General features: G+C 36.7%; 1 protein-coding gene across 3 annotated transcripts in view; it reads right to left on the bottom strand.

The window, feature by feature from the left end:
* Window positions 1-24,956, bottom strand: part of GALNT2 (polypeptide N-acetylgalactosaminyltransferase 2) — a 392,856-nt gene that overhangs the window by 25,745 nt on the left and 342,155 nt on the right. For all 3 annotated transcript variants that reach the window (XM_074223036.1, XM_074223035.1, XM_074223034.1), the window contains exons 8-13: window positions 22,294-22,381; window positions 12,818-12,905; window positions 11,855-11,958; window positions 7,344-7,470; window positions 1,418-1,510; window positions 541-624 (exon numbers count right to left, since the gene is read on the bottom strand). In XM_074223036.1, the coding sequence (XP_074079137.1) occupies window positions 541-624; window positions 1,418-1,510; window positions 7,344-7,470; window positions 11,855-11,958; window positions 12,818-12,905; window positions 22,294-22,381 (584 nt within the window). The remainder of the gene's footprint in view (window positions 1-540; window positions 625-1,417; window positions 1,511-7,343; window positions 7,471-11,854; window positions 11,959-12,817; window positions 12,906-22,293; window positions 22,382-24,956) is intronic.

The raw sequence follows: 24,956 nt of genomic DNA, 5'->3' as shown, positions 1-24,956 counted from the left end.
TTCCTTTCTATAATGCATAGTAATCTATTTTGCATTACATATACAATACACAACTCTTGTCTATGTCCTTAAGGGAATTAGGGGGTCCCATTGTTCTCTCGACATGCTAAATATGCTGATGGAGTATGTAAGTAGTCTACTGGCTATCTCTTACTCTGACCACATGCTTAACCCATTTTCTTTTTCACTCCCACATTTCTTTGATGACATCTTTTATGTCACATCTCTTTTTTAATTCCTTTCTTTGTAGCATGTATCAACCTGCTCACATATACAACCTGCCTCTTAAATACTCTTGGGGTGATTCTCAGTTTCAATACTCCAGAAACCAGGATTCTATTTCTGTCAATCACATCACAACTGAAAAAGGGGTGTATTAGGACGTTTCCAAATTCATATCAATTCTAGAAAGAAAATGGAAGCCTAAAAATGACAGGGTACAATCTAGAGTAGCTACATGGAAGAGAAACTCTTGGGATGAACTCCTAAACCAGTAAAAGGGCACATTACAAAATAAAATCCAGACCACTGGAGACTCACCTTAATTCAGGGTAGACATTTTCAAGGTACCATTTGAAGGGCTTGCAACTAAGTTTCTTCCTTAGTTCTAGTCGACTCTGAATACTACAAAGGAAGAGACAAGGAAAAACTACCACCATTATTGATAATAGGAAGGGCATTTAATGACACTTCCGGTCTGACTCCATCTGAGTCTTTTCAGCTTCATTTCCCAGGACCCTCTTCTAGAAGGTTACATTGCCACTGAGTTGCTGTACTCTGAGTTCCTCATTCCATTTGTCTCCAAGCCTTCATATTCACACAGCCTGTTGGGCCACTTATACTCCTTCACCTTCACCACTTATCATCTGTACTGTACTTTAACAGTGGACTCAGGTACCACCCCCCCCCCTTTATGTGAGGCCTTTTCCAAAAGCATCCCTTCCCCAAACCCAGACTTCTGTTTTCTCCTTCCTCAAACTACACAGTATTTGCTTATCTGTGTACATCTGTATTCCTTTGTCCCTAGCAGCCTGTAGGCATATTTTGCTTTTGTCTTTTAGTTATCACAGAAATCTAGTATGTTTTAGACAATTAATTAAGAGTTTGTTGTTGAACTGAATTGGATACAGCCTTCCTCTACCCAACACTAAAATCTGCCCCATTGGATAAAAGATACCCCTTCCTTCCTATGGTGAGAAGTGGTGATTTCTTATAAGGTCATTGTAACAAAGGCTCTTGCTTCTAATTTAGGCAGTACATCTCTTAAGGGTTTTTTTTTTTTTTTGCTTGCCTAGGGGCTAAGATTTGTTCTTTCACCACTGGACAACTGCTAGGCTTGGGTGGGGGTGGCTCAGAGAACCAATCATGATTCATTAGTATTTTGAATAAAGTAGAGGAAAGAAGGAGTGATACTTACTTCCCATAAGGAACATTTCTGGCTGAAGGCACAGCTGCATAGTAAAAATTTTTATATTCATCCATCCAGACTTCTGCTGCCCGACGAGTGTTTCTAGGGAACAACAACAACAACAACAACAACAACAACAGTGTTTTGAGAAGCTTCCTGCCATCATCCCTGGGTAAACTCCTTTGTGGTGATAGCTTCTCTCTACCTGGGTCTTTCCATGAAACCTGTCAGCAAAGGAAGGCTCAGGCTGGAATGAATACCCCGGCAGAGCAGGGAAGAGACCTGTACAGTTCAAGTTCCTTGAAGGAAGGGACTATGCCACAGATATCACTATGTCCCTCAAAATGCTCACCACAATGCAGTGCATTGGTAGACCGTCAATAAACATATCTTGAGTGAAAGAGAATTCTTGTTGCTTTTCTTTCTAGGATACTAATTTTCCAAGAATGAAAAGAGAGACCAGAGACATTTTGATCTGGAGGGGCTAGGGCTGTAGTACATTTAAAGAACACAAAAGAATTCCTGTCACTCACAATGTTAGGCTTGGTGCCTTATATATGCAATAACAGCTTTATTTTCCAGGTATTCATAGGGTAAGGGTATGGAAACAACAGACATATTTCTTAAGGGGGGAAAAAAAAGAAAGGAAAGGGAAAGAAAAGAAAATAGCTTGGATTTAGTGTTTACTTTATTCTTTTCTTCCTGGTGGCCTGGGGTGAATTGGTGGCTTGTTTTGACAAGGAATATAGATTAAAAGGAGATGACCTTAAGAAGGTATCTCTAGGGCTCACTTTGCATCACACTGGGGCAACAATGACAAGGATCTGAGATTTCATTTGTCAGATAAAAAACCATACATTCCTAATCCTCACAATCACTCATGACTCTGCAGCTAATGGAGAGGTTAAATCATATGTGAAACATCATGGAAATATGAAGATTCATGAGATTCAAGGATATCAAGGCTGGTTAAATTTAAATGTGTAACATTTATTAAAGACTGTCAAACCTGTATTCCATTTAAGCAACAAAAATTCTTTCTGAAACAACTGTAGAACATTAAAACAGACTGCCCTAGCTCCTTATGTCACATTACAAGGCTGGTCATCTCCTAGCTTTAACTTTACAGACATACCCAATTTTAAGGAAACTTTGAAATACAAAAATTATTTGCCTTATAAAAATGTTCCTCAACTTCTGAATAATGGAAGGAGAGTTGGGTTCAAATTCTGAGCTTGTGGAACTTTGGGCAAATCATATTGTTCCTCTGAGGCCTCAGTTTCTTCATTCTTAGAGGAGTTTGGAATTGGATGAGAGGTAAGAATCCTATAGTTTAATACTTGAAAGAGTCTTTAGAGATCACTGAATTTAATCTCATTTTATAGATGAAGACACAAGCCCAGAGAGGTTTGAGTAATTTGCCTAGTGTCACAGAGTTAAGCTAAATTTCTAAGCTAAGAACTTAGGTCTTAATAACTCCAAAGTCCGGTTTCTTTCTTATTCTAAATCTAAGTAGACAATGGAGAGAGTGCCAGGAAGACTCATATTTCTGATTCAAATCTGTTCTCAGACATTTACTAACTGTGCAATCCTTGGCAAGTCATTTAATCCTGTTTGCCTCAGTTTCCTCATCTGTAAAATGAACCGGAGGAGGAAATGACAAACTATTCCAGTATTTTTGCCAAGAAAACCCCAAATGGGGTCACAAAGAGTCAGACAACTTAAAAATGATTCAACAAAGAATCCATTATGTTTTTTGGGACCCATATCTCACATGATGCGGGGGTATCCCAGTATTGGCATTTCTGCTAGATAGGGCTAGCTGGTGCTTATTATATCAATTACATTTAAGAGATAGCTATGACACACTGGGTCATAAAGAATTCCCAGAGAAAAATCATTACAAATTCTTTTAGGAATGTGGTGGGCCTCCCACAATTTTACTGGGTTGAATGGATATTATCTTTCATTCTTTGGCTCTGCCATTTACTCTGTAACCTTGAAGAAATTACTTCATTTTTCTGCCTCAGTTTCCTCACTGGCAAAATGAAAGATCTGAACACGATGAGCTCTTTTGTTCCTTCTAGTACTAACATTCCTTGATTCTAATGTTTGTGCATATCTCATTCATTCAGTTCAAGTAATGTATCCAAATCCCCGGGATCAGATACTGGTTATATGTAGAGGACTATCTGAGGCACTGACACAGACACAGACAGACAGACAGACAGACACACACACTCTCTCTCACTGATTAAAATATGGTACTGACCCCATGGCCTTTATATAATCTAGTAGCGGGTGAATGGATAGCACAGACATAAATATGCAAAACTATTTAAGAACTCGAATGAAGACTATATTATGATAAAAGCAAAAGATAGGTAGAACACTATGAAGGTTAGATGGAAAGATAATTTACAAAAAAGGAACTGGGGGAAGGAAAGCTTCATTGAGAAAGCTGTGTACTGAAGGATTATATACAGCCAAGCCTAGTTTCCCAAAAAGCTCATTATCTGGTTTTCTTATGATCCAGATCTCTTCTCTCCTTACTTTCTGGTCATTTTATTACTGTTTGATACCAACCTTTAGGCAGACAAAAACAGGGAGAACAGAGAGAATTTCTGATCAGTCAGTTCATGCTTCTCATTAGTCATTTAAAAAAGGGGGGGGGACTTCTTAAGTGAAGGGAATTAGAATTTTGTTTCAGATGAGACTTCCAAGGTCTGATAGGAATCTTCATTTCATCATGTTGCTCTTTTCTATGGATAAGCAAGAGCAAGCTGAGACCACCAGCCCCACTGATCTCCACCAAATTTGAGTTCTATGTTATCAGGGAAATGCTTCCTTTGGGAAATATTAATTTGCTGTGGGGAAAACAAAAACATCCTAAACCAATTGGTCCACAATAAGAAGAGTTTTAAAAATTTCTAATCTAATAACCTTATAGCACTTAACACAGAGCTTGGTCCATAAAAAGTGCTTAATAAATAATCATTGATTGATTAGCTGATTCTTTCTCTCCTACCGATCTCTAAGCTATTCTTTTTTGAAAGGAAGAAATAAAGAAGCAACTATTAAATGCCTACTCTGTGCAGTAGTGAATAGAGTGCTTGGTCTAGAGTTGGGAAGACCTGAGTTCAAATCCAGCCTCAGCTTACTTACTTATTTACTAGCTGTGTGATTCTGGACAAGTCACTTCATTCATCTCTGCCTCCCTCTGTTTTTTTCCATTTTGTAAAATGAACTGGAGAAGAAAATGGCAAACCACTCTGTCTTTGCCAAGAAAACATCAAATGGAAACATGAAGAGACAACTGAAGAATGACTAAACATTATGTTTCAGGCATTGTATAAAGTAGTTTACAAATATTATCTTTATGGTCTCACAAAAACTCTGGGAGGTAGGTGACAATGTTATCCTCATTTTACAGCCAAGGAAGCTGGGTGGTTAAGTGGTTCGCTTAGGTTGCCCAGTTGGCAACCACCTGAAGTCATGTTTGACCTCAGGTCCTCTTGACTTTAGCCCCCAGCATTCTACCAGAGGTGCTATCTGGATTTACAAAATACTAATAGAAACAGAGGGGCTCTGTAATGGGGGGGGGGGGAGGTAAAGCCATATCCCCTTATACCTGAAAAGGTCTCAGGAGATGAAACCTCCAGTTTCTAATTTTATGATGCAATATCTTGCACTTATAATGCAATATCTTACACTTATAACATGACTTTGAGCAAAAGCAGCTTCATAGTTAATGTGTATTAAGTGGTTTATGTAAACACTATGGCAATTTGATGACAAATGGAGAAGGGGTTCAAGACTGAGTGACTTCTCTGTGTTTCATTGGGGAAGGAACTCTTTAGAATGATAGTCCCAATAATTTCAGAACTTGAGCTCCAAGGGGGAAGTAGAATAGAAATAAGGAAAAATGAACAGTCAATTAAAGCAAAAGAAAAACCATCTGAGGATCCTGTGTTAGGGATCTTAAGTTGAATGAATGGTGTGAAAATAGCACTAATCTAAGACAGAACTTTGGTTATAAGAATCAGGTAGAAAACTTCAGAAGTTTTGTGGCTTTATCTGTGATATGTCAAAATAACCAATTCCATCAACTAACCAAACAATTCCATTTAAAAAAATAACCTCATAAACCAGTTATTTAACTAAAATCAATTCAGCTGACAAGTCCAATTTAATGGTTCATCAACACAGCACAATCTCACCCTTCTTCCTATATTTACTAAACAATCTGCATTGTATCATAAATCTCTCTCCTTCCATAAGTGTACAGAAGAAAGCCTTCTGCCCTTGGATTCAGGAGATCTGAGTTCAAATCTAATTCAAACTGTCATTGACTATGTGTGACCTTGGTCAATGGTAGAATAGAAATAATACTGACTCTGAAAGGAGAGGTCCTGGTTTCACATTCCACCTTGGCCACTTACTGTGCAGTCAAAGAACTAATCATCATTTCTGGGCCTTAGTTCCTTCATCTCTAAAATGATAAGGTTGGGCTAAGATCCCTCCCTGTCCTAAACCTATTATGCTATTATTTGGCTTCTCTGAGTTTCAGTTTCTTTGTTTGCAAAATGGGGTTAATGATACTTGTGCTATCTCATCAACTGTTGAGATGAAAAGTTTTTATTTAAATGCTGTGTATGTGAGTTATGATTATTTATATTCTTCTGAAAAGCTGCTAGGTACTATGGAGATATAAGAAGACTAAGACATATTGTCCCTAAGGACTCCAATTAATAGGCAAGCTAAAACATACACAAAGTAAGTGCATAAGTGCATTAAATGTTAGGAAAGATCTGGAAATCTTCACAAGAGCAATTATAATTTCTACTGAATGGAAATAATATGCAGCAGTTTAACATTGATGGGGTGGAAGAATTTAAGTATAGGGAAAGGAGGTAGGAGCTGTTAAGAAGTCTGAATTATCTTATTTCATTTTTCATTTCATATTTCATTTGTGTTCTCATTTTTAAATAAGTGGCAAATCTAAATTTTTATAAGATTCAATATCTAAATTATTTTTTAAAAATTAAAACACCTATGGTTCTTTTCTCCTCAGATTAAATACGTATTTTTAATTAAGAAAAATCTGTCTTTTTCTTCACTCAGGAATTCCTCCTTTCTACCTTCCCCCTCCCCCCAAGATTTCCTTTTCTGAAAACTACCTGTTCATATTTTTTGATTATTAAATTGACAAAGGTTCTTATTTTTAAAAATATGAATCAAATTCATATCTTAGAAAAGAGATATCTATTAGAAAGGTTTGCTACAAAGACTTTTTCCCACCCCAGTTCACTAGCTTCTTTTCTAAGTTGAGTTGTACTAGTTTCATTCCTGAAAAATCTTTTTAGTTTTCTATAATCAAATTGTTCATTTTATCTTCTGTGACCCTCAGGTTATTTTGTATAGTCATGAACTCCTAGCCATAGTTCTGACAGGTAATTTCTAAATACTTATACTCTTAATTCGACATTACTTGATCACAGAATTGTAAAGTTAGAAAAGTACACAGAAGGAAGCATTTGGTTTCATATCCTCATTTTAGAGAAGAAGAAACTAAGGCATGGAGAGATTAAGTATATGGCTTAAGGTAAAATATCTAATCACATCTTAACCATTTTGCAAATATCTAATCACATCTTAAATAACCATTTTGCATAGAAACAATGAGTTTTTAAGGTAGCTTAGTCCCAAGATCTGTAGCATAAATATCCAGGTGAATTAAAGTTTTAAAACTTTATCTGACAAGACAAAATTTAACATCTAGGTCACTGAGGCCAAAGATCCTCTCCTTATTTAAACCAAAAATAACCTGTGGTTTAGGATTTTCCTTCCAGGGAAGTGTCCAGATGAACATGGTTGGCTAACTTTGGCTAACTTAGTAATGTGTTTCTTCTTTAAAAAAAAAAGTGTCACTTACCGAGCAAATACAGTGCCACTGCCCCCTGGAAAACTGTAGGGGTGCTGCTTCCGGAATACATGCCCAACTCGGCTGCACGGGATGATCTCTAGGCTGCCACCACACTGCCACACTCGGAATGAAATCTCTGAAAATAATAATTGAGAGCAAATGACTCCTCAAAGAATGAGATGAAGGTCCAACATTTCAGATACTCCCAGTACTATTCTAGATATGTTCCCCAATCTCCTTGATTGCTGATTGGTGAAACACTGCCATTGAATCCAATGTTAAATGTTCAAAGACTGAAAAGGATTTTACTGAACACAGAGGTTTTGAATTACAATATTGTCAGCACTGATAAGATGCTGATCATTAATACAACCTCCTACTCCATAAAGAAATTCTCATAAAATATCCCTGGTCATCTTGTCTCTTAGATACTTTGAGTCAAAGGGAAGTCACTGCCTCACACTACTCATTCCCTTTTACAAAACTGCTCTAATTATTAGAATACTCTTTCTCAATGAAAGTGAAATCCATCTTTATCTTCCACTCATTTCTTCTAGTTCTACTCTCTAGACTCACAAAAAAAAGTCTCACTTCCACTTCTACATTTCAATAAGTTTTAAAATTATTTTAAAATAGCTAACACATTGGTTTTCTATATTTCCAGGCTGAATACTCTCAATTCTTTCATCTGATCCTCATGTGATAAAGCTTCAATGCTTTTTTGCCACCATGGTCACTCCTCTGGATGTGTTCACTTTGTCAATGACTAACATCGTATTTCTGATATTGTCTGACCAGGACAGAGTATGACCTAGGACAACATTAGTTTTTTTTGTAATTATATTATCATGTTACATTGTTTGTTCACACTGATCTTAAAGTTAATTAAAATCTCTAAATCTTGTTTCATATAAACTACTATCATAAGTCACCTGCCCCCCCATCCTTTACCTAGGCAGATGAATTTTTTATGGCTAAGTACAAGAAATGAGAAGGTTGGACTAGATCAGAAGTGTCTGATCTCACAGTTCACCTGATTCCTAACACTCAGGAGTGTGCCATAATCAGCTTAAAATGCCATTAAGAAATCAAAAGAAACAAAAACTCACTAAAACAAAGATCATGTTAATTTGTGATTTTCTAAGTCAATATGCAGCAAATAGGGGAAAGGAAGAAATAATTCAGACATAAATAGGTTTGTATAAAAAGAACACACATATATAAGTATAAATATGTTAGCAGGTATATTATTTGATTTTGATGCCATTGAATTAGACAATTTCAAAGGCTCTTTCCATCTCTAAAGCCTATGATCCTCTCACTTCATATTTCTCACTACTGAATTTCATCTTGTTAGATTTGGTCCATCATTCCTAGTTGGGTACTTGTGTGCTCGCTCGCTCTCTCTCTCTCTCTCTCTCTCCCTCCCTCCCTCCCTCCCTCCCTCCCCCTGAAAAGGTTCTAATTCAAAATAAATAAAATTTTGAAATTAAGAAATATTTTTCAAAATTAAATTAAAAAATATAGATTGTTGATTAAAAAATGACTGTTTCTTACAGGCTCAACACTTGTTCAAATTACAGTATATTCTGAATAAGTTTAGTTTGAATTAAGAGATTGTATCGGATACTGAAGTCATTTAAAAAATTAAATAATTAAAGGATTATTGGTACCATAGTTTTATATAGAGAGAATGGAACTTAAGAGACAATTTGGTCTCCTTCCTTTTTATAAAAAAAAAGCAGATGAGGAAAACAAAGCACAACTTCTTCAAGATATACAAGTATCTAACCAGTGGCACAGTCAGAATTTTAATCCAGTCCTAGTAACTCCAGATTCAATGGTGTTTCCATTATACTAAATTATACTTTTAATGATTTTTAAGGCTCCATAAGTCTGCATTTATATATAATACCAACTTTAACTGAGTAATATCTCAAGACTGGCTAGAAGGGCACCCCCACTGAGGATTGATTATGCAAAATCTAGTCTTAGTCTGCATAGGAAAAACCCTTACTGTTCCATCACTTTTCTGTCATGTCTGACTCTTTGTAACCCCATTTGGAGTTCCTTTGCAAAGCTACTGGATTGGTTCACTAAATCCTTCTCCAGAGGCAAGAAGGGTTAAATGATTTGCCCAAGGTCACACAGAAAGTGTCTGAGTTTGGATTTGAACTCAGGAAGACAAGTCTTCCTGATTCCAAACCTGGCTCTCTATCCCTTGTGCCACCTAGCTGCCTATTTATTCTCTTGTTCCAATAAATCTGATTCTGTATTGTAGAGTGTCTGAAGATCAATTTATTTTTTTTTTCAAATTATCAAAAGATATAATGGCTCAACAGTAAAAAAAAATACTTAACTGTCTAGTCTCGGTAGAGAAGTTTGAAAATTTTCAGTTATAATAAGATTTGGGCATATTTTGCACAGTCACTCCAGTAACAATCCAGTGACTAGCTAACTGTGCTATGTGTGGTTTCCAGCCAAAGTCCACAGCCACAGTAAAGAAGAAGGAGGTGTACTGTAGGTTATGCATTCTTTGAAAGGCAGTGACTACTCCATCAGAAAAATTTGGAGCAGGAAACTCCTAAAGATATATCCTTTTGGTTCCAACAGTGAAAGGAGAAAAGGATTTTATGTAGTAGGAATGCTAAGGGGTGGCTAGGTGGCTCAGTGGATAGAGCACCAGCCCTGGAGTCAGGAGTACCTGAGCTAAAATCTGGCCTCAGACACTTAATAATTACCTAGCTGTGTGGCCTTGGGCAAGCCACTTAACCCCATTTGCCTTGTAAAATCCTAAAAAAAAAATGCTAAGGCATTGAATTTAGGTTTCTTCCTTTTCTAACATTTTTCCTTTTTATAGACACCTTATTCTCAAGTCACCTTACTATAAAATTCTGTGATGTAACTCACATTTATATGACATTTTAAGTTTGCAAAGTATTTGTTCTTATAACTTCGTGATCCAGCTAGTTCTAGTACTAGTTTACCCATCTTAAAGATAAATCTGAGAGAGATTTAGGATACTTGACTATGGTCACACACAATTTATAAATATCAGAACTGGCTCTCTGTGACCTATGATCCTAGTATAATACTTTCAGCAGCACCAGGGCAGAAGCATAGAAACCAAAAAAAAAAAAGTAAAGTAACAATTGCAAACAAATCTCTGTCTTTCACTCTGGCATTTGAGTGAAAGGTCTCCTTTCATTTTGGGGTAAATGCTGTTTCTGCATCATGTCACAAGATCCTAATTAGCAAGATTCAGATTCACTTTGGAAGAACTGTTCAACATATAGCACAGTGCTACACACCCAGTGTATGTCATTGTTGACAGAAATAGTCTCAAGGCATTGCACTGTTTTCTAAAACATGGTATTTTTGATTGGGTTTATAGCCACCATCATTTGCTGAAATGTTTTCTGAATTGGTCTTTACATAAAAGTTGAGTGACTTGGAATTCTTTCTAGAATCTTAATCAGTTGTATACAGTTCTAGAAAAACTAGCAATTTTTCTAATACTGAGCCAAAATATCTTTAAATCTAAATAAGTTCAAAAGATCAATCTTATTTAAATAAATTTTTAGACATTTAAAAAATCCAGTCACTAAGGTTTCATGAACAAATTTCTTCAGCACATATAAATTTCTTCAGCAGCTGAAAATACTCCAGAAATTATGCTCTATGTCAGCAAAAGTTTCAAGTAATCAAAATGATTAAAAAACAAACATTGTGCGAGTTTCTTAAATGAAGGAGAAAAAAACTCATCTTTGGATCTGTATTACAAGTTTAAATTTAAAGTAATAGTATCATCAGATTTTTCCTTTCCCAAATGAACCAGCAAAAAGATTCACCCACAGGCAAAAGATACTAAAAGAAAACTCAGTGGCCAAGGATAATTAGCTCAGAACTAAGTACTTGAAATTAATGGTTTTAAGCAAAAAAAAAAAAATTTTCTATTCTAACTGTGGTGCAGCTACTGAATCACAGATACAAATCTGTGAAATTAAATTGCATACAGGTAATAATGATTTACAAGCTCTAATTTTTTAAAGTAAAATAAAACTAGAAGCCTTTTTTTTGCACAAGTATTCAAGAAAAGATTTTATTCATTGACTTCAAGTCTAGCTCATTTGATACCTGAAATTCTATCATATGCCATGGATCACTATCCTTTTTTTGAGAGATGGGAACTGGCCATTTTTTCCAGATTTTGCTGGGTATTTTCCTTCCAGGAATGGGCTGCCTCCAAACTTTTTAATTTGTTCTCATCATGTTTCCAAGCTTGCATCTCCTTATTCACAACATTTAACAAAAATGTGCTATTTCTTTGGTCAGATACCACAGTCCAGATTATCATTCTTATTCCTTTTTTGACATCTCTTCTGTGAGAACCTGTTCTCTGTGAGTCCATTCCCATTAGATTTCTCCAGGGCTAAGAAACCAAGCATCTAATGCTCACATAAATTAGAATTAGCTTTCAAATAAGCAGATTAGATATTCTGAAGAAACAAGACACGTACCCAAGTTTTCTCCTCCCCATACGTCCATCATCATATCATATTTTCCCAGTTCTTCAAAGTAGAATTTATCCATCACAAACAACCCGCCAGCGATCATGGGGGTTCTAAAGAAGCAGGAATGGGGATGGGAGGGAAGGAAGGAAGAGATTGGAGATCAGATCAGAGTCAGAAGTGTTATCTCTTTCAGGTTTGTCCACAATATCTGAACCACAAACTGACTTTCAAAATAAACTCTAACTATTATTCCACACTCAGGATTCAAACAGGTTCAGGTTTTGTGTTCTACCACTGTCAACATAGCAGGTCTACAATTTACTGCTCTGACAATATACAGCCTGTTAGGATGCCAAAAACGATGAAGCAATGTTTGCTGACCCACCAAGGATTGTTTCTCTCTGGATCAGTCTCCTCATCTGTCAAATGGGGATCATAGTACTGGACCTTCATCCTCACCTGAGCTGTTACACCCTACACATGCACTCAAACACCAATCTGATATTTAAAGGCTACTTAGAGAAGACACCCTAACCCTTACTCACTAATTTCACATGATATGTGGGCAAATAAAAAAAAATAAAAGAACAATTCAAAAGCAAGTCACCATCACTATTGGACATCCAAAACATAATCCACTGACATAGGGAACAATCAAGAACAGTACCATCTTCAACAACAAGGTACTATTTATGTCCTTCTACTGTTATGGATATTTTTATAGTAACACTAAGGAAAAATGGATCTGGCAAACTAAATGGGTGAATATAGACAGGTCGAAATTCTCTTAGAAATTTCATAACATTTTATCACCTAATGGTGGAGATGTTTACATCCTGTGTGAGAAGATGAGGGATAGCAAGGCAAAATGCTGGGTCAGGGTCATGTAGCAACTCATTGGTTAGAGATGGGGCTAGAAATGTTTTTTTCCTCCATTACATCTTCTTTAAAGAATGTGAAAAAACTTACTTTATGGGAGCAACTGGATTTCCTTGGCGTGCTCTCCTTTGCTCTGGGGTCATGTAATCCCATTTGAATACTAAATTCCAATCAAAACCTGTATGTGAGAGAAAAACCAGTACAAGATAAATGAGAAGTCAGAAAGTAAAATGTGACAATATGCTCCCTTACACCATACCTTTTATCTTCCATAATCACAAGCCTTTTACTAGTGAAATTTGGATGTATCTGAAGACAAGTCCCACAAACAATAACATGTCTTACAACAGTATTCTCTGTCAATTCCTCTACCACCCTGAGCTTTGTGCCTCCTTAGAAGACCCTCCCCTTCTTCTTATAGATAAGAAACCTGAGGTAGAAAGGTGAAATGAATCATCCAGGGTTACATAGCTACTGAAATCTGTGACTAGATTCAAACTCTGCTGCTGCTAAACTTCCTTTCCCAAAAAAGAAATCATCCTGGAGCAGCTAGGTGGCACAGTGGAATGAGCACTACATGGAGTAAGGAAGACTTGAGTTCAAATCTGGCCTTAATAACTACCTAGCTGTGTGACCTTGAGCTTAACCCCATTGCCTTGCAAAAAAAATCACCCATATGAATTAGAGTAGATAGAATAAAAATAAAAGACATATTGAGCTAGAATACAAAGGATTTTAGGAGAGAATAAGGAGGGGAAAAAGTGATAAAAGATGGACTAAGAAACTTCTAGCAGATTTGGAACTTGATGAGTACAAAACTAAAGTTAGGATGGATTATGTTTCCAAAGAGAATCAACTGACTTTGGAACTGGACATATATTTCTAATATCATACAGTCTTGTGGCTAGAGAACTGGGGTAGAGTCAGAAGACATGAATTCAAATCCAGTCTCAGGCATTTCCTAATTGTGGAACCCTTAGAAAATTACTTAATCTCTGTTTGCCTCAGTCTCCTCCAAATTGGGATAAAGCACCTACCTTTATAGGACCAAATGAGATCATATTTGTAAGGCATTTAGCACAGTGTCTGTAGATGCCTGCAGTCTTCCCTTTCTTCTATGTACACATTTGTTAAGATTTTATCTTTAATTCACAAGATAATAATCCTGAGCAACATTTGTTGCTTAGAAGAACATAAGGCTCACATCACCTGTCAATTCTCTCCAGATTTATCAAGTGATCTATCTCTTGGCCAACATTGCAACTCAAGTCACTCCCATGCTTCGGCTTCCATTGACGGGACAGACAGACTAAGTTACTCTCTTTTGGTCATAGTGATTTAGTTATGCTTAAGTACAATTTCCCATTCCTGTGTACTTTGTATTTCAGGGCTTTGTCTATACTATTTGCTACAGTGCTATGAAATGGAAAGAGGGAAAACAAAAAGGCTGTCTGGTGGCTTTGTCCACTGGTCTCCTGATGTGTTCTGGGGGCTTGCCACTAGAGAGTCTTTCTAGGGAGCACATTACACTCTTCCTGAACTCAGAGAAAGCACCCGGTGAACAGGTAGGCAGGTGGCAGAAATGGGAAGATGCACAAAGGAAGATTTTAGAAAATCAGATTCAGCTCCTTCACTGAGAGTCCTAGCATGCCAGAGGGTTCCAGCTCATCTGATCCAGACCTGTTTGTTATATGCCTATGGCAGAAAACCTGCCATGTTGTACACAAGACATTCCACATGTGCAAAATTAAGGTAAACTGGAAAATCAGCCTGGAGACTGTGGTTTATTCAGAGAAAACTCAACTGGTCAACATAATTTGTACTGACTTCCATTTTCTAAATTTGGTTTCTAAATATGTTGCCAGGAATGGGACTATAAGGAATGAATTGTCTCTTAATCTATTTTCTTTGATTTTTACCTCTAAAATGATTCCCTCAAAAACCTATGTCATTTTGGCCTTCTCTGTTCTCATCAGACAAAAAACTTAAAATGGCTCCAACTGTTGGTTTCAGAAATCTGTTGTAAAAGAAGAATCCTTACTGTTAACATTCTGTTAACAACCTCCCCACCAAAAAAAACCCCATTCTTTTGAATATGCAGAGTATAGGAAAACATCAATTATATGGAAAACTTGTTGAATGAGTTGCTTAGAAGATACATCACTTTAGACATTAAAAATATCTTTTATAATAATCATTTTGGATGGAAATCATAAAGTATGGTTTTTGTGGAGCAATGGGGTTAAGTGACTTACCCAATGTCACACAGCTAATAAGTATCAACTGTCTGAGGCCACATTTGAACTCAGCTTCTCCTGACTTCAAGACCAATGCTCTATCTACTGTACCACCTAGCTGCATACCTTCTTAAATTAGGCATCTGAGTGGTTTAATGGATAACGAGTCAGGAAGAGACAAAAAAAAATCTGAGTTCAAATCCCGATTCAGATACGCAATGGCTCCATGACGCTGGGAAAATCATTTAAATTCTTGGTTTCAGTGTCCTCACCTACAAAAAGGGTATAATACTTTACAGGGCTGTTATGAGAGTCAAATGAGAAAATGCTTTGTAAAATTTACATAAATATTCAATGTTATCATTATAATCATTGTAAGGATAGAGACTAGACTTGTGATTTCATTGGCCTGTAAGGAAACTCCTTCTACCAATGTAGACCAGCCCCTTCTTGGCAACTTATAATCTTAGATAGTTGCCTCAAGGTATGTTGACCTGGAAGACCTGTCATGCAATACCATCCACTTTCAGATGAGAAAAAAAACAAACTACAGAATGTGAATGGATATTATGTTCACTTTTTAAAATTTTCTCTTATTATTTTCTTTCTTTTCTCTTAGTCCTAATTCCTTGAACTCAAAATGACTAATATGTAAACACGTTAAACACAAATGTCTAGGTATAATTTTTACCTGACTGTTCAATGCTGAGGGGAGGGGGGGGTAGGAAGGGAGGGTGGTAGAAAAATATGAACATAAGTATACAAAGTTAATGAATGTTGAAAAACTTTGCAAAATATTAATAAAATAAAATATCAATTAAAAAAAAGAGATAGATTGAGTTGCTCAGGGTCACACAGTCAAACTTGAACCCAGATCTTCCTTCTCTCTGAGGCTGGCTCTCTTGTTCCCTTCCATCTATTCACTGCATTCTGAATATATTTATACTCCTCTTTATGACTCAAGGTTCTTTTAATTAAGGACACCAATGATCATAGGGTAGGTCCTTAAATATTGAGGGCTCTCTGTGTTCAGGATACCAGTCCCATCCCAAGGTTATAGTTTTAAAATGTGTTTCCTCTTGTCATCACTTCTTACAGCTAGCTGTCAGTATGCCTGGCCAAGGTCCTCTCTTCTCTTCTAATCAACTGTGAGTTTCAAGAATCAAGCATGCAAGTTTGTTAGGATTTTATGTGAATAGGCTCTGATGAATGGCTGGAGAAGTTTCCATTGATCAATAGTTCACACTCAAGTGTTAAGCACCTACTGTATACTAGGTGCTAGGGAGAAATAGAAAAAAATTTCAACAAGCTCAGACTGGTCTGGAAACACAAATATGTAGGTATATAAAAATAGATGAAAACGAACACAATCTAACATATCAGATGCTAGCCATCTTGGGCAGGGGTGAAAAGGGGTGAAAGAAAAGAGATAAAAGAAAATTTGGAACACAAAATCTAATAACTAATGTTGAAAACTATCTTCACATGTAACTGGAAAAAAAATGAAATGCTATTATTTACCAAAAACAAAACAAAACAAAAAAACAACCCAACAAGAAAAAATAGATGAAGATTACTGCAGGAGCTATCAGTTAAGAAAATCACAAAAAGCCTCATGGAGATTTATATGGAACCTGAGACCTTAAAAGAACATTTAAACAATATATTTTGATACATGTAATTTATATATGCAATTTGATTCAATGTAACTGATAGCATGTGAGTGAAGAAGGGTAATGTGTGGTAAGACTGGAAAGATAGGCTGGGGTGAGATAGGGAAGGGCTTTAAATGCTAAATGTCTCCATTTTTGTTCTTACAAGTCATGGGTAATCAGTAGAGATTATTGAGTCATGGAGTGGTCAGATATCTTTAGGAAAATTATTTTAGCAGCTGTGTGTACTATGACTTGGAATTGGGAGGAGAGACTTGAGGCAGGAAGGCCAATTAGAAGGCTACTGCAATTCATTTATATGTGAAATCCATGACCTCTCACATAAATATTCATTGAAAACTGTTTTGACAATTCTGAAACATCTATTTTCTAGTTCTCTGTTGTGTTTTGGGTGGGCCAGGTTCTTCAATAACAAATTCCTCATAGGTGAGGTATTGGTATTCTAAAGTGGAAACCCATTACAGCACAAAACATTAAAGACAATGACTAAAGCACATCATAGATTCTATCATGATCTTTGGGACATAACCACATGCAATATAGTCTAGACATAACATGATTAGTGTGGTAGCTCTGCACCTGAAAACCAGTGTTATGAAAGAAGGTCCTCTGTATCACAAAATGATTGCTATTTTAGAAATGAAATCAAATTCTTCTTCCCAAAAAAGAAATTAGCAATAATAAAAACACCCCAGCATCTCTCTCATAATTATAAAGGGAGAAAATATCCAAGCCCTTTTAGAATAGACCAAAGTAGTGAGATCCATAGGAGGCTGTTTTAATAAGCACTACAAGGTCTGAGACCCTGTAGTCCCACCTTGCCTGTGAAAAAGAAGCACCAGATGTCTGAACAGAAATTCTCCAAGTGTGGTCTGAGAGGTTCCTCATTGGCTCCTGCAAAATTCCACAGGTCCTTGGGCTGTTCTCTTCTAATATTAATGTTTATAATATGAAAAGTGACTGTATTTTAGTTTCTGGAAGAAATTAAATTAACCAGACATCAACTCTTTGGAACTGCATCAAAAAACAGAGCCTTTTGTATTCTGGTCTGCTCTTACAAATAGATTTTTAAAAAGTTCCAACATGGCATGGTCTGATGGAAAAAGAGTCTTTTGATCAAAATTATCTGCCCTGTAATGCACCTAAAATGACTACCATTATCTCCACAAGGAATTTGTATATTTTAATTGGTTTTAGGCATCCTGCTGCCTTTGAGCTATTGTACCAATGCTCTGTTTACTAGCTAACATATTAGCATGGATTACTATAACTGATTAACTCAATATCATTTAGTAGAGTTCATCATCCTGAGGGGGCAAGGAACAGGATAGTAGGTTCAGATAGAGTGGAAGCAAAGATCTCCTACTTGGATGTGATGGGGTAGAGAAATCATGAAAGTGGGGATGGGAGACTGAAGAACCAACGCAGTCTACTTCACAGCTTTCCATAGGGTCAAACAAGTGAATCCCATAAATTCTGGGTAGCATCATTAGTGGCAGAGGGAGGAAGGAGAGGGCCGAATTAGTCATGGTGGTCAGCAAGAGAGAAGCTTGATGGTCTCTCCTTCCTTTACTTCCCCAGTTGAGGCTGGGCAGCAACAAAGGCAGTTATTATAGGAGTAATGTGAAGAAACTGCTTATGTATTAATAAAATAGTAAGTTTAACAACCAGGCTTCCTATGACCAACCCTCCCCCCCAAAACAAACAAACAATTCCCTTTCCTCAAGGGGAGACAACACATAAGTAACTAGGTACGTATAATGCATATTCAGAGTAAATTAAGGTAATCTCAAAGGGTAAGGCATATAAAATAAATTTAAAACTGAAACACCTCCAATCACTACCAGGACACCCTCTAAAAGCTAACAACAAAAACACTCCAAAATTAATCATTTCTTTCCTCTTTTTTTTGGTGGGGGGGCCCACTGCACTTAGCACTTCAACAATGGAAATATTCTGAAACTGTTACCTTTCTAAAAACAGGAAGAACTAGTTGAGGGATCTAGGTAGGGGCAGTAGAGATAGGGCTGTGCTTGGACTCAGAAAGGAGTTCAAATGTGGCCTCAGAAACTCGATGACTACATCACTTAATCTCTGTTCTACTTGAAATCTTCCCTATCTTCCTTCCTCCCACTCCAACTGGTCATGTGCTCTTTCTCTCAAACTACCCTGAATTTAATTATTTTGTGTTTCTTTGTAAATATTCCCTTTTTATTTATTTTGCTTCTACTTGCATATGTACTTTTTGCCTCCCCTGTTAGAATGTATGCAGACTCCTTTGGAATAAGGATTTTTGTTCATTATACTTGTCTCCCCAGGGCCTTGCCAAGCCTGGAATGTAATACGTACTGAATAAATACTTGTTTGATTGACTTGTTGATAGATTGACAGACAGATCTGCCCCCTTTGACCCTGGTGACCATTTTCTCCTCCCTGACTAATGGATGAAACACGCTGTCTACATTCTGACAGAGACAGGGATGGGCCCCAGGTGCAGAAAAAGACATAGGCTTTTGGACATAGCTAACATGGGAATTCATTTTGTTTCACATCTCCCCTGCCTCCTAATTCCCTCCTCTCTTTACTCACCCTAATGAAAAGATATGTTGCAAGCATTTGTTTTGTTTTGCTTTTCACTTGGGGGGACTCTGAGGGAGTTAGAAGGTTTTGAAAGTTTACCAAAAAAGAAAAACAAAAAAGGTTATGGGGGGGAAGGAAAAAGAAGAAAAAAATTTACATGATAACTTTAGTAAATATTTAAAAGGCATAGAAAGTTGTATAAAATAGATTTGCAGTTTCAAATGCAATCATCTATTCTACTATGGAAATGTTTATCTTATTCCATAAATTTAAAATAAAATTTTAAAAATGCACAGAAAGAAAACCAGAAGGAAATATTATTGACAAGCAAGATAACTTTGAAAGCAGCATTTTTGAACTTATTCCATCATCAATTATCTGCGCGCTCTCTCTCTCTCTCTCTCTCTCTCTCTCTCTCTCTCTCTCTCTCTCTCTCTCTCTCGCTCTCTCGAATCTTCAGCTTCTCCTTATCAACTGGCTATTTGCCTTCTCCCTTCAAACATGCCCAAATCTACTCTCTCCTTAACCCCCCCCCAAAAAAATCTTTACTAGACCTTAGAATTTCTTCAAGAGAGCTCCAAATCTCTCCTTCCTTTCTCAGTCAAATTCCTTGAAAAAGCTGTTTAAACTCATTGTCTCCACTTCTCTCACTCTTAGAAATCTGGCATTTCACCCTGTCTCTTGGTGGAAACCTTTTTATGCTATCTTAATCACCAATTCTCACGTTACTTTTACAGGGTTCTTCTCAATCTAGTGTATCCACACTCTCCTCCTGTGATCCTTTTTATCCTTCTCTATGAAATTTTACTCTCTCTCTCTTGGGTTTACCTGACTGTTACTTCTCTATCTCTTCTGCTTGCTCTTCATCTACATTACATTTCCTAACAGTTCTCTATGCAAGGATTCTCTCCTAGCTGTTCTTTTCTCTCCATAGTTGCTTTTAGTAACCTCATTGATTCCCATGGAATTAACCATCATTTCTATACAAGAATTTCACAGATCTATATAGCCAGCTCCAATATCTTCAAGAAGCTTAAGTCCCACACCACTAATTGCCTACTGGACATTTCAACTTGTTATATCCCAGAGAAATCTTAAATTAAATATGTTTAAAACAGAATTTATTATCTGTTCTCATAAGCCCTCCTCTCTTCCAAACTTGCCCATTTCTATTTAAAACATCACCATCCTTCTAGTGTCTCAGGTTTATCGTCTTAGCATTATGCTGGATTCTTCACTCTTCCTTACCTCATGCATCCAAGTATCAAATCTTGCTGTTTCTATCTCCACAAAATCTCTCACAACTGATCCTGTCTTGTCACCTATTTAGCACATTTGTTTAGGCCCTCTTCATCTCCCATCTAGACTATTGCAACAGCCTCCTAATTGGTCTCCCTGCCTTAAGTATCGCATCACTGCAGGTCCATCCAACATACTACTGACAAAGTAATTTTCTTTAAATGCAAATCAGAACATGCCTCCTTTACACAGCCAATTTCAAGAGCTTCCTCTTGCCTCTAGGATCAAAAATCAAATGGTTAGCTTTTAAATTCATGTACCTATCTTTCTTAAATGGAAATTATCCCTCTTCTTATATTTTAGATCTAGGCAAACTGATCTCTCTGTTCCTTATTCATGATAATCCACCCTCCATCCCTGTACCTTTGCATTAGATATTCCCCTTGTCTAGATGTATTTTATCCTTATCTCTGCCTTAGAGAATCCCTCTCTTCTTTTAATATGCAGCTGAAATAACTTTAGGCAAGTCATTTAAGGAGACTAGACTGTAGCTTCCTCCTTTGTAAAATTGAGGGGAGGGGGTGGGAGTTCTTGGACTAAATGGACTCAGGAGTTTTTCCAGCTCTAGTTTTATGATCCCGTGTCCTACCTCCTAACTGTGGACAGCCAACACAGCTCTATACTGAATCTTCCTTTTTTCCTTTAATATTTTCTGGTTCTAAATCTTTCTTGATGATCTCATTAGCTCTCCTGGATTCAATTTTGGTCTCTATGGCAGATGACTCTTAGCTTTGGCATCTCTCCTGAAAACAATTCACACATCACCAAATATTTTTGAGATACCTCCCAAGTGGACAGGACAGTCTATTGTGGTAACTGAACTAAAATAGTTATGTCCAAAAGAGAATTTAATATCTTTTCACTAAAACTTGTCCCTCCTTCCAACTTTGTTTTTATTGTTGAGGCTACCACTGTCCTTCTAGACTCTAAGGTTTACAACCTTGGAATTACCGTGAATTCTTCACTTTCCCTTCCTCCCCTTATAGTCACTCAATAACCAAGTTTTATTGGAGGTATTGATTTTACCTCCACATCTATCACATGTCCCCTTCTTTCTGTTCACATAGCTACTAGCCTAGTGCAGATCCTCATCACCTTACCAGACAACTGCAATAGCCTGCTAATTGGTTTCCTTGTCTCAAAGCTCTCCTCTCTTAGATCTATCCTTCACATACTTGAGAAGCTGATATTTCTAATGAAACTGTCTGAGCTAATCATGTCACTCCCTTGCTCAAGAAACTTCAGGGGCTCCCTATTTTTCTTCTAATTAAATAGACACTTTTCTGGTTCAGACTGAAAGCCCTTTGCCATCTGGCTCCAACATTTATTCCAAGTTGATTTCACATTATTCCCTATCATATGCAATATAGCTAAGCCAAAATGGGTCACTTATTATTCCTTATATATGACATTCCATCTGCTGTCTCCATAAGTTTGAACAAGTTATTCCTTATGTCTCACCTCTATCTACTTACAGTCCCCTTTAAGGGTACACTTAAAGGGTCCTTCTACCTGAGGTTTTCCCTGACATCTCTCTTACCTCCATTTATACCAATTATTTTGTATTTACCTTATATTTCTTTATCATGTGAGCTGACACCCTTACCTCCTATAGATTGTAAGGTCTCTGAAGGTAAGGATTGTATTTATATTGCTAGTACCTGGTCCATAGCATACACTAAAGAAATGACTACAAAATAAATGAAAAAATTGGATACAGTTAAAAATGACATAGACCAAAATGGATGAAACATTACTTCATATTACAGACACATACCTCCTTTTAAATCAGCTGAAGCTCCCACGTACTGAAAGTTATCCATATTGATGACATCAATGATAGGCGACACAACTCGGGTCTTGTCCTAAAATAAATATTGAATTGGGGAGAAAAAAAATCACAAGTAAATAAGTTATTCAAAACACAACATAGAGAAAAGTATTATTAGTGTTACACAGAAACAAGGCAAATCGATAAATTTACTATCTGCCAAGTCTTTTTGGTGAATACACACGAAATGCCCATTCTTTGTCTCCCTCACATTTATGTTTTTCACTGCAACTCAAATACCATGATCATAAAAGTTCACAGAAAATAAAAAAAAATATCCTGAATGATTCAGATATTCACCTGCTTGACGGCAGAGGGCTGGCCCAGGTGATCTTTCCAGATACCTTTTTTTTTTAGGTTTTTGCAAGGCAAATGGGGTTAAGTGGCTTGTCCAAGGCCACACAACTAGGTAATTATTAAGTGTCTGAGGCCAGATTTGAACCCAGGTACTCCTGACTCCAAGGCTGGTGCTTTATCCACTATGCCACCTAGCTGCCCCCTAGATACCTTTGCTACTGACATAAATTAATGGAATCTTCTAAAAATGTCTAAATTATCATCAGAAAGTAGATTTCATTTTGACAGAATTTAGGCTCAACCTGAGTTAATTCAATTCAACAGTGTGTTAGCTGATCTGAAATAGAAGCAAGGACACTACTCCTTGGACTTACAATCTGATATGGATACACAGGCAGCACAGAGATGCAGCCATGCGAAGAATAAACTTCCATGGGCACATCTGTGATATGAAAAGCGATAAGTGGCGGTGACAGAAAATGCAGGCAGCCTGTCTTCTTATGATTTTATGAAAATAGTTTCTTAGTCATTTCACATACTACTGCTGTCATTTTTTTGATAAGAGTTCATAATGACTTTTAATTGTTGACCTTTCCAAATTTTGACGTTAAAATTGACATTTTACAAACATGAAACAGTAAGACTCTGCTTAGCTTGGAAGGACAACAAAAAGTTAATTTTCTCTCTAGAGTAATTAATTGAAGGATCATTTTGTTAGCCAGAAGGATGATAAAGGACTTTGTCAAACAAATTAATAAGGAATGTTCAGCAATACCAAGCAAAGACTTGGCATGTGGCAAATAGGACTAGGACTAGGACTCTAGAACATTTTCAAGGAAGAAAATTAAGTCATGTAAGGGGAATAGGCAGATAGCAAGAAGAAAAGAATCATGGAATGATGGGCTGAAAAGAATAAGACAGAGATGAAGTTCTATGGGAATACCACTCACACACATTTTACATGTATGCATGTATGTATGTAATATAAATAGAAAAACACAAGACATAAGTTGGAATTGTGAAAATGCTGCACTGAATTTTGGAGTAAGTCAGTTTTTGAAATTCATAAGTTTTGAGAAGGACTTTTGGTGGTAAAAATTTTGCAGACTGCAAAGACTGACCTATGTTCTATTCAGCTCTGGCTGGGCTACTTTCAGAAACCAGAGATACTTGATCATTTTTCTTCACAAGAATTCTAGGGGGGAGAGATTAGAGATAGTCACCTGGAATCCAACACACAAAGATGCACAAGAGGCACTTTACTACACAGAAAAGATTTCCCCAGAGCAAACCGAATAACAATGAGGATGATGATAATATTAGTAAATGATAATGATAACACATTTATGTAGTACTTCATGGTGGGCAAAGTGCTTCCCAAATATTATCTCATTTTATCTTCACAACAACAATGGGAGATAGGTCTTATTAGAAAGCTAGATGGTACAGTGGTTAGAGAGCTGGATTTGATGTCAGGAAAAAATACCTACTAAATGAGCCTCCCTGGACAAATCTTTTAACCTCTCTCAGCTTCTGTTTCCTTATCTGAAAAATGGAAAAAATAATGGCACCTGCCTTCCAGAGTTATTGTAAATATAAAAAGAGATAATATTTTTAAAGTGCTTTGCTAACATTAAAGTGTTACAGAAATATTATTATTATTATTATTATTATTATTATTATTATTATCATCTCCATTTTGTGAATGAGTAGATCTAGTAAGTGTTTAGGACAGGTTTTGAACTTGAGTTTTCCTAATTTTAGGTCTAAGGACCTGCCTTTTACACAACCTTTTGGACCAGACTTTGGTGTCAATATCATATGGTCGTTTCTTTCAGGACTCAGATGAAAAACACTGGATTAGCATCATAAGAAGTTCTATGAAGCTGGAAGCCAGAAAGAAACTAATCATCAATGGAAAGACTGGTTTACTACAATATTAGACCTGTCTTAAGCAACTTCATGAATATGAAGAGTTGGAATGGTCTAATCCCCTAAACAACATAGTCCAAGCCTTTGTTAAGAGTCTTAAGGCAGAGAAGTGGGGCCAAGTAATTTTCTTATTAGAAGAATGAAATCCACTTCAATTTTAAAACCACCACTCAATTAAGTCAATGATTCACTACTTAGGATAAAATATGAATTCATTAACATTAACATTTTAATCACCTGTGCCCAATTATTTAACATTTATAGTTATTTTTTTTTGGTGAGGCAATGGGGTTAAGTGACTTGCCCAAGGTCACACAGCTATCAAGTATCATGTGTCTGAGGTTGGTTTTGAACTCAGGTCTTCCTGACTCCAGGGTCAG

Source organism: Macrotis lagotis, chromosome 2 (genome assembly GCF_037893015.1).
Source record: "Macrotis lagotis isolate mMagLag1 chromosome 2, bilby.v1.9.chrom.fasta, whole genome shotgun sequence".
Taxonomy (NCBI): domain Eukaryota; kingdom Metazoa; phylum Chordata; class Mammalia; order Peramelemorphia; family Peramelidae; genus Macrotis; species Macrotis lagotis.
Note: the sequence above shows the minus strand (reverse complement) of the source record. Positions and strands in the feature narration are given on the sequence as shown.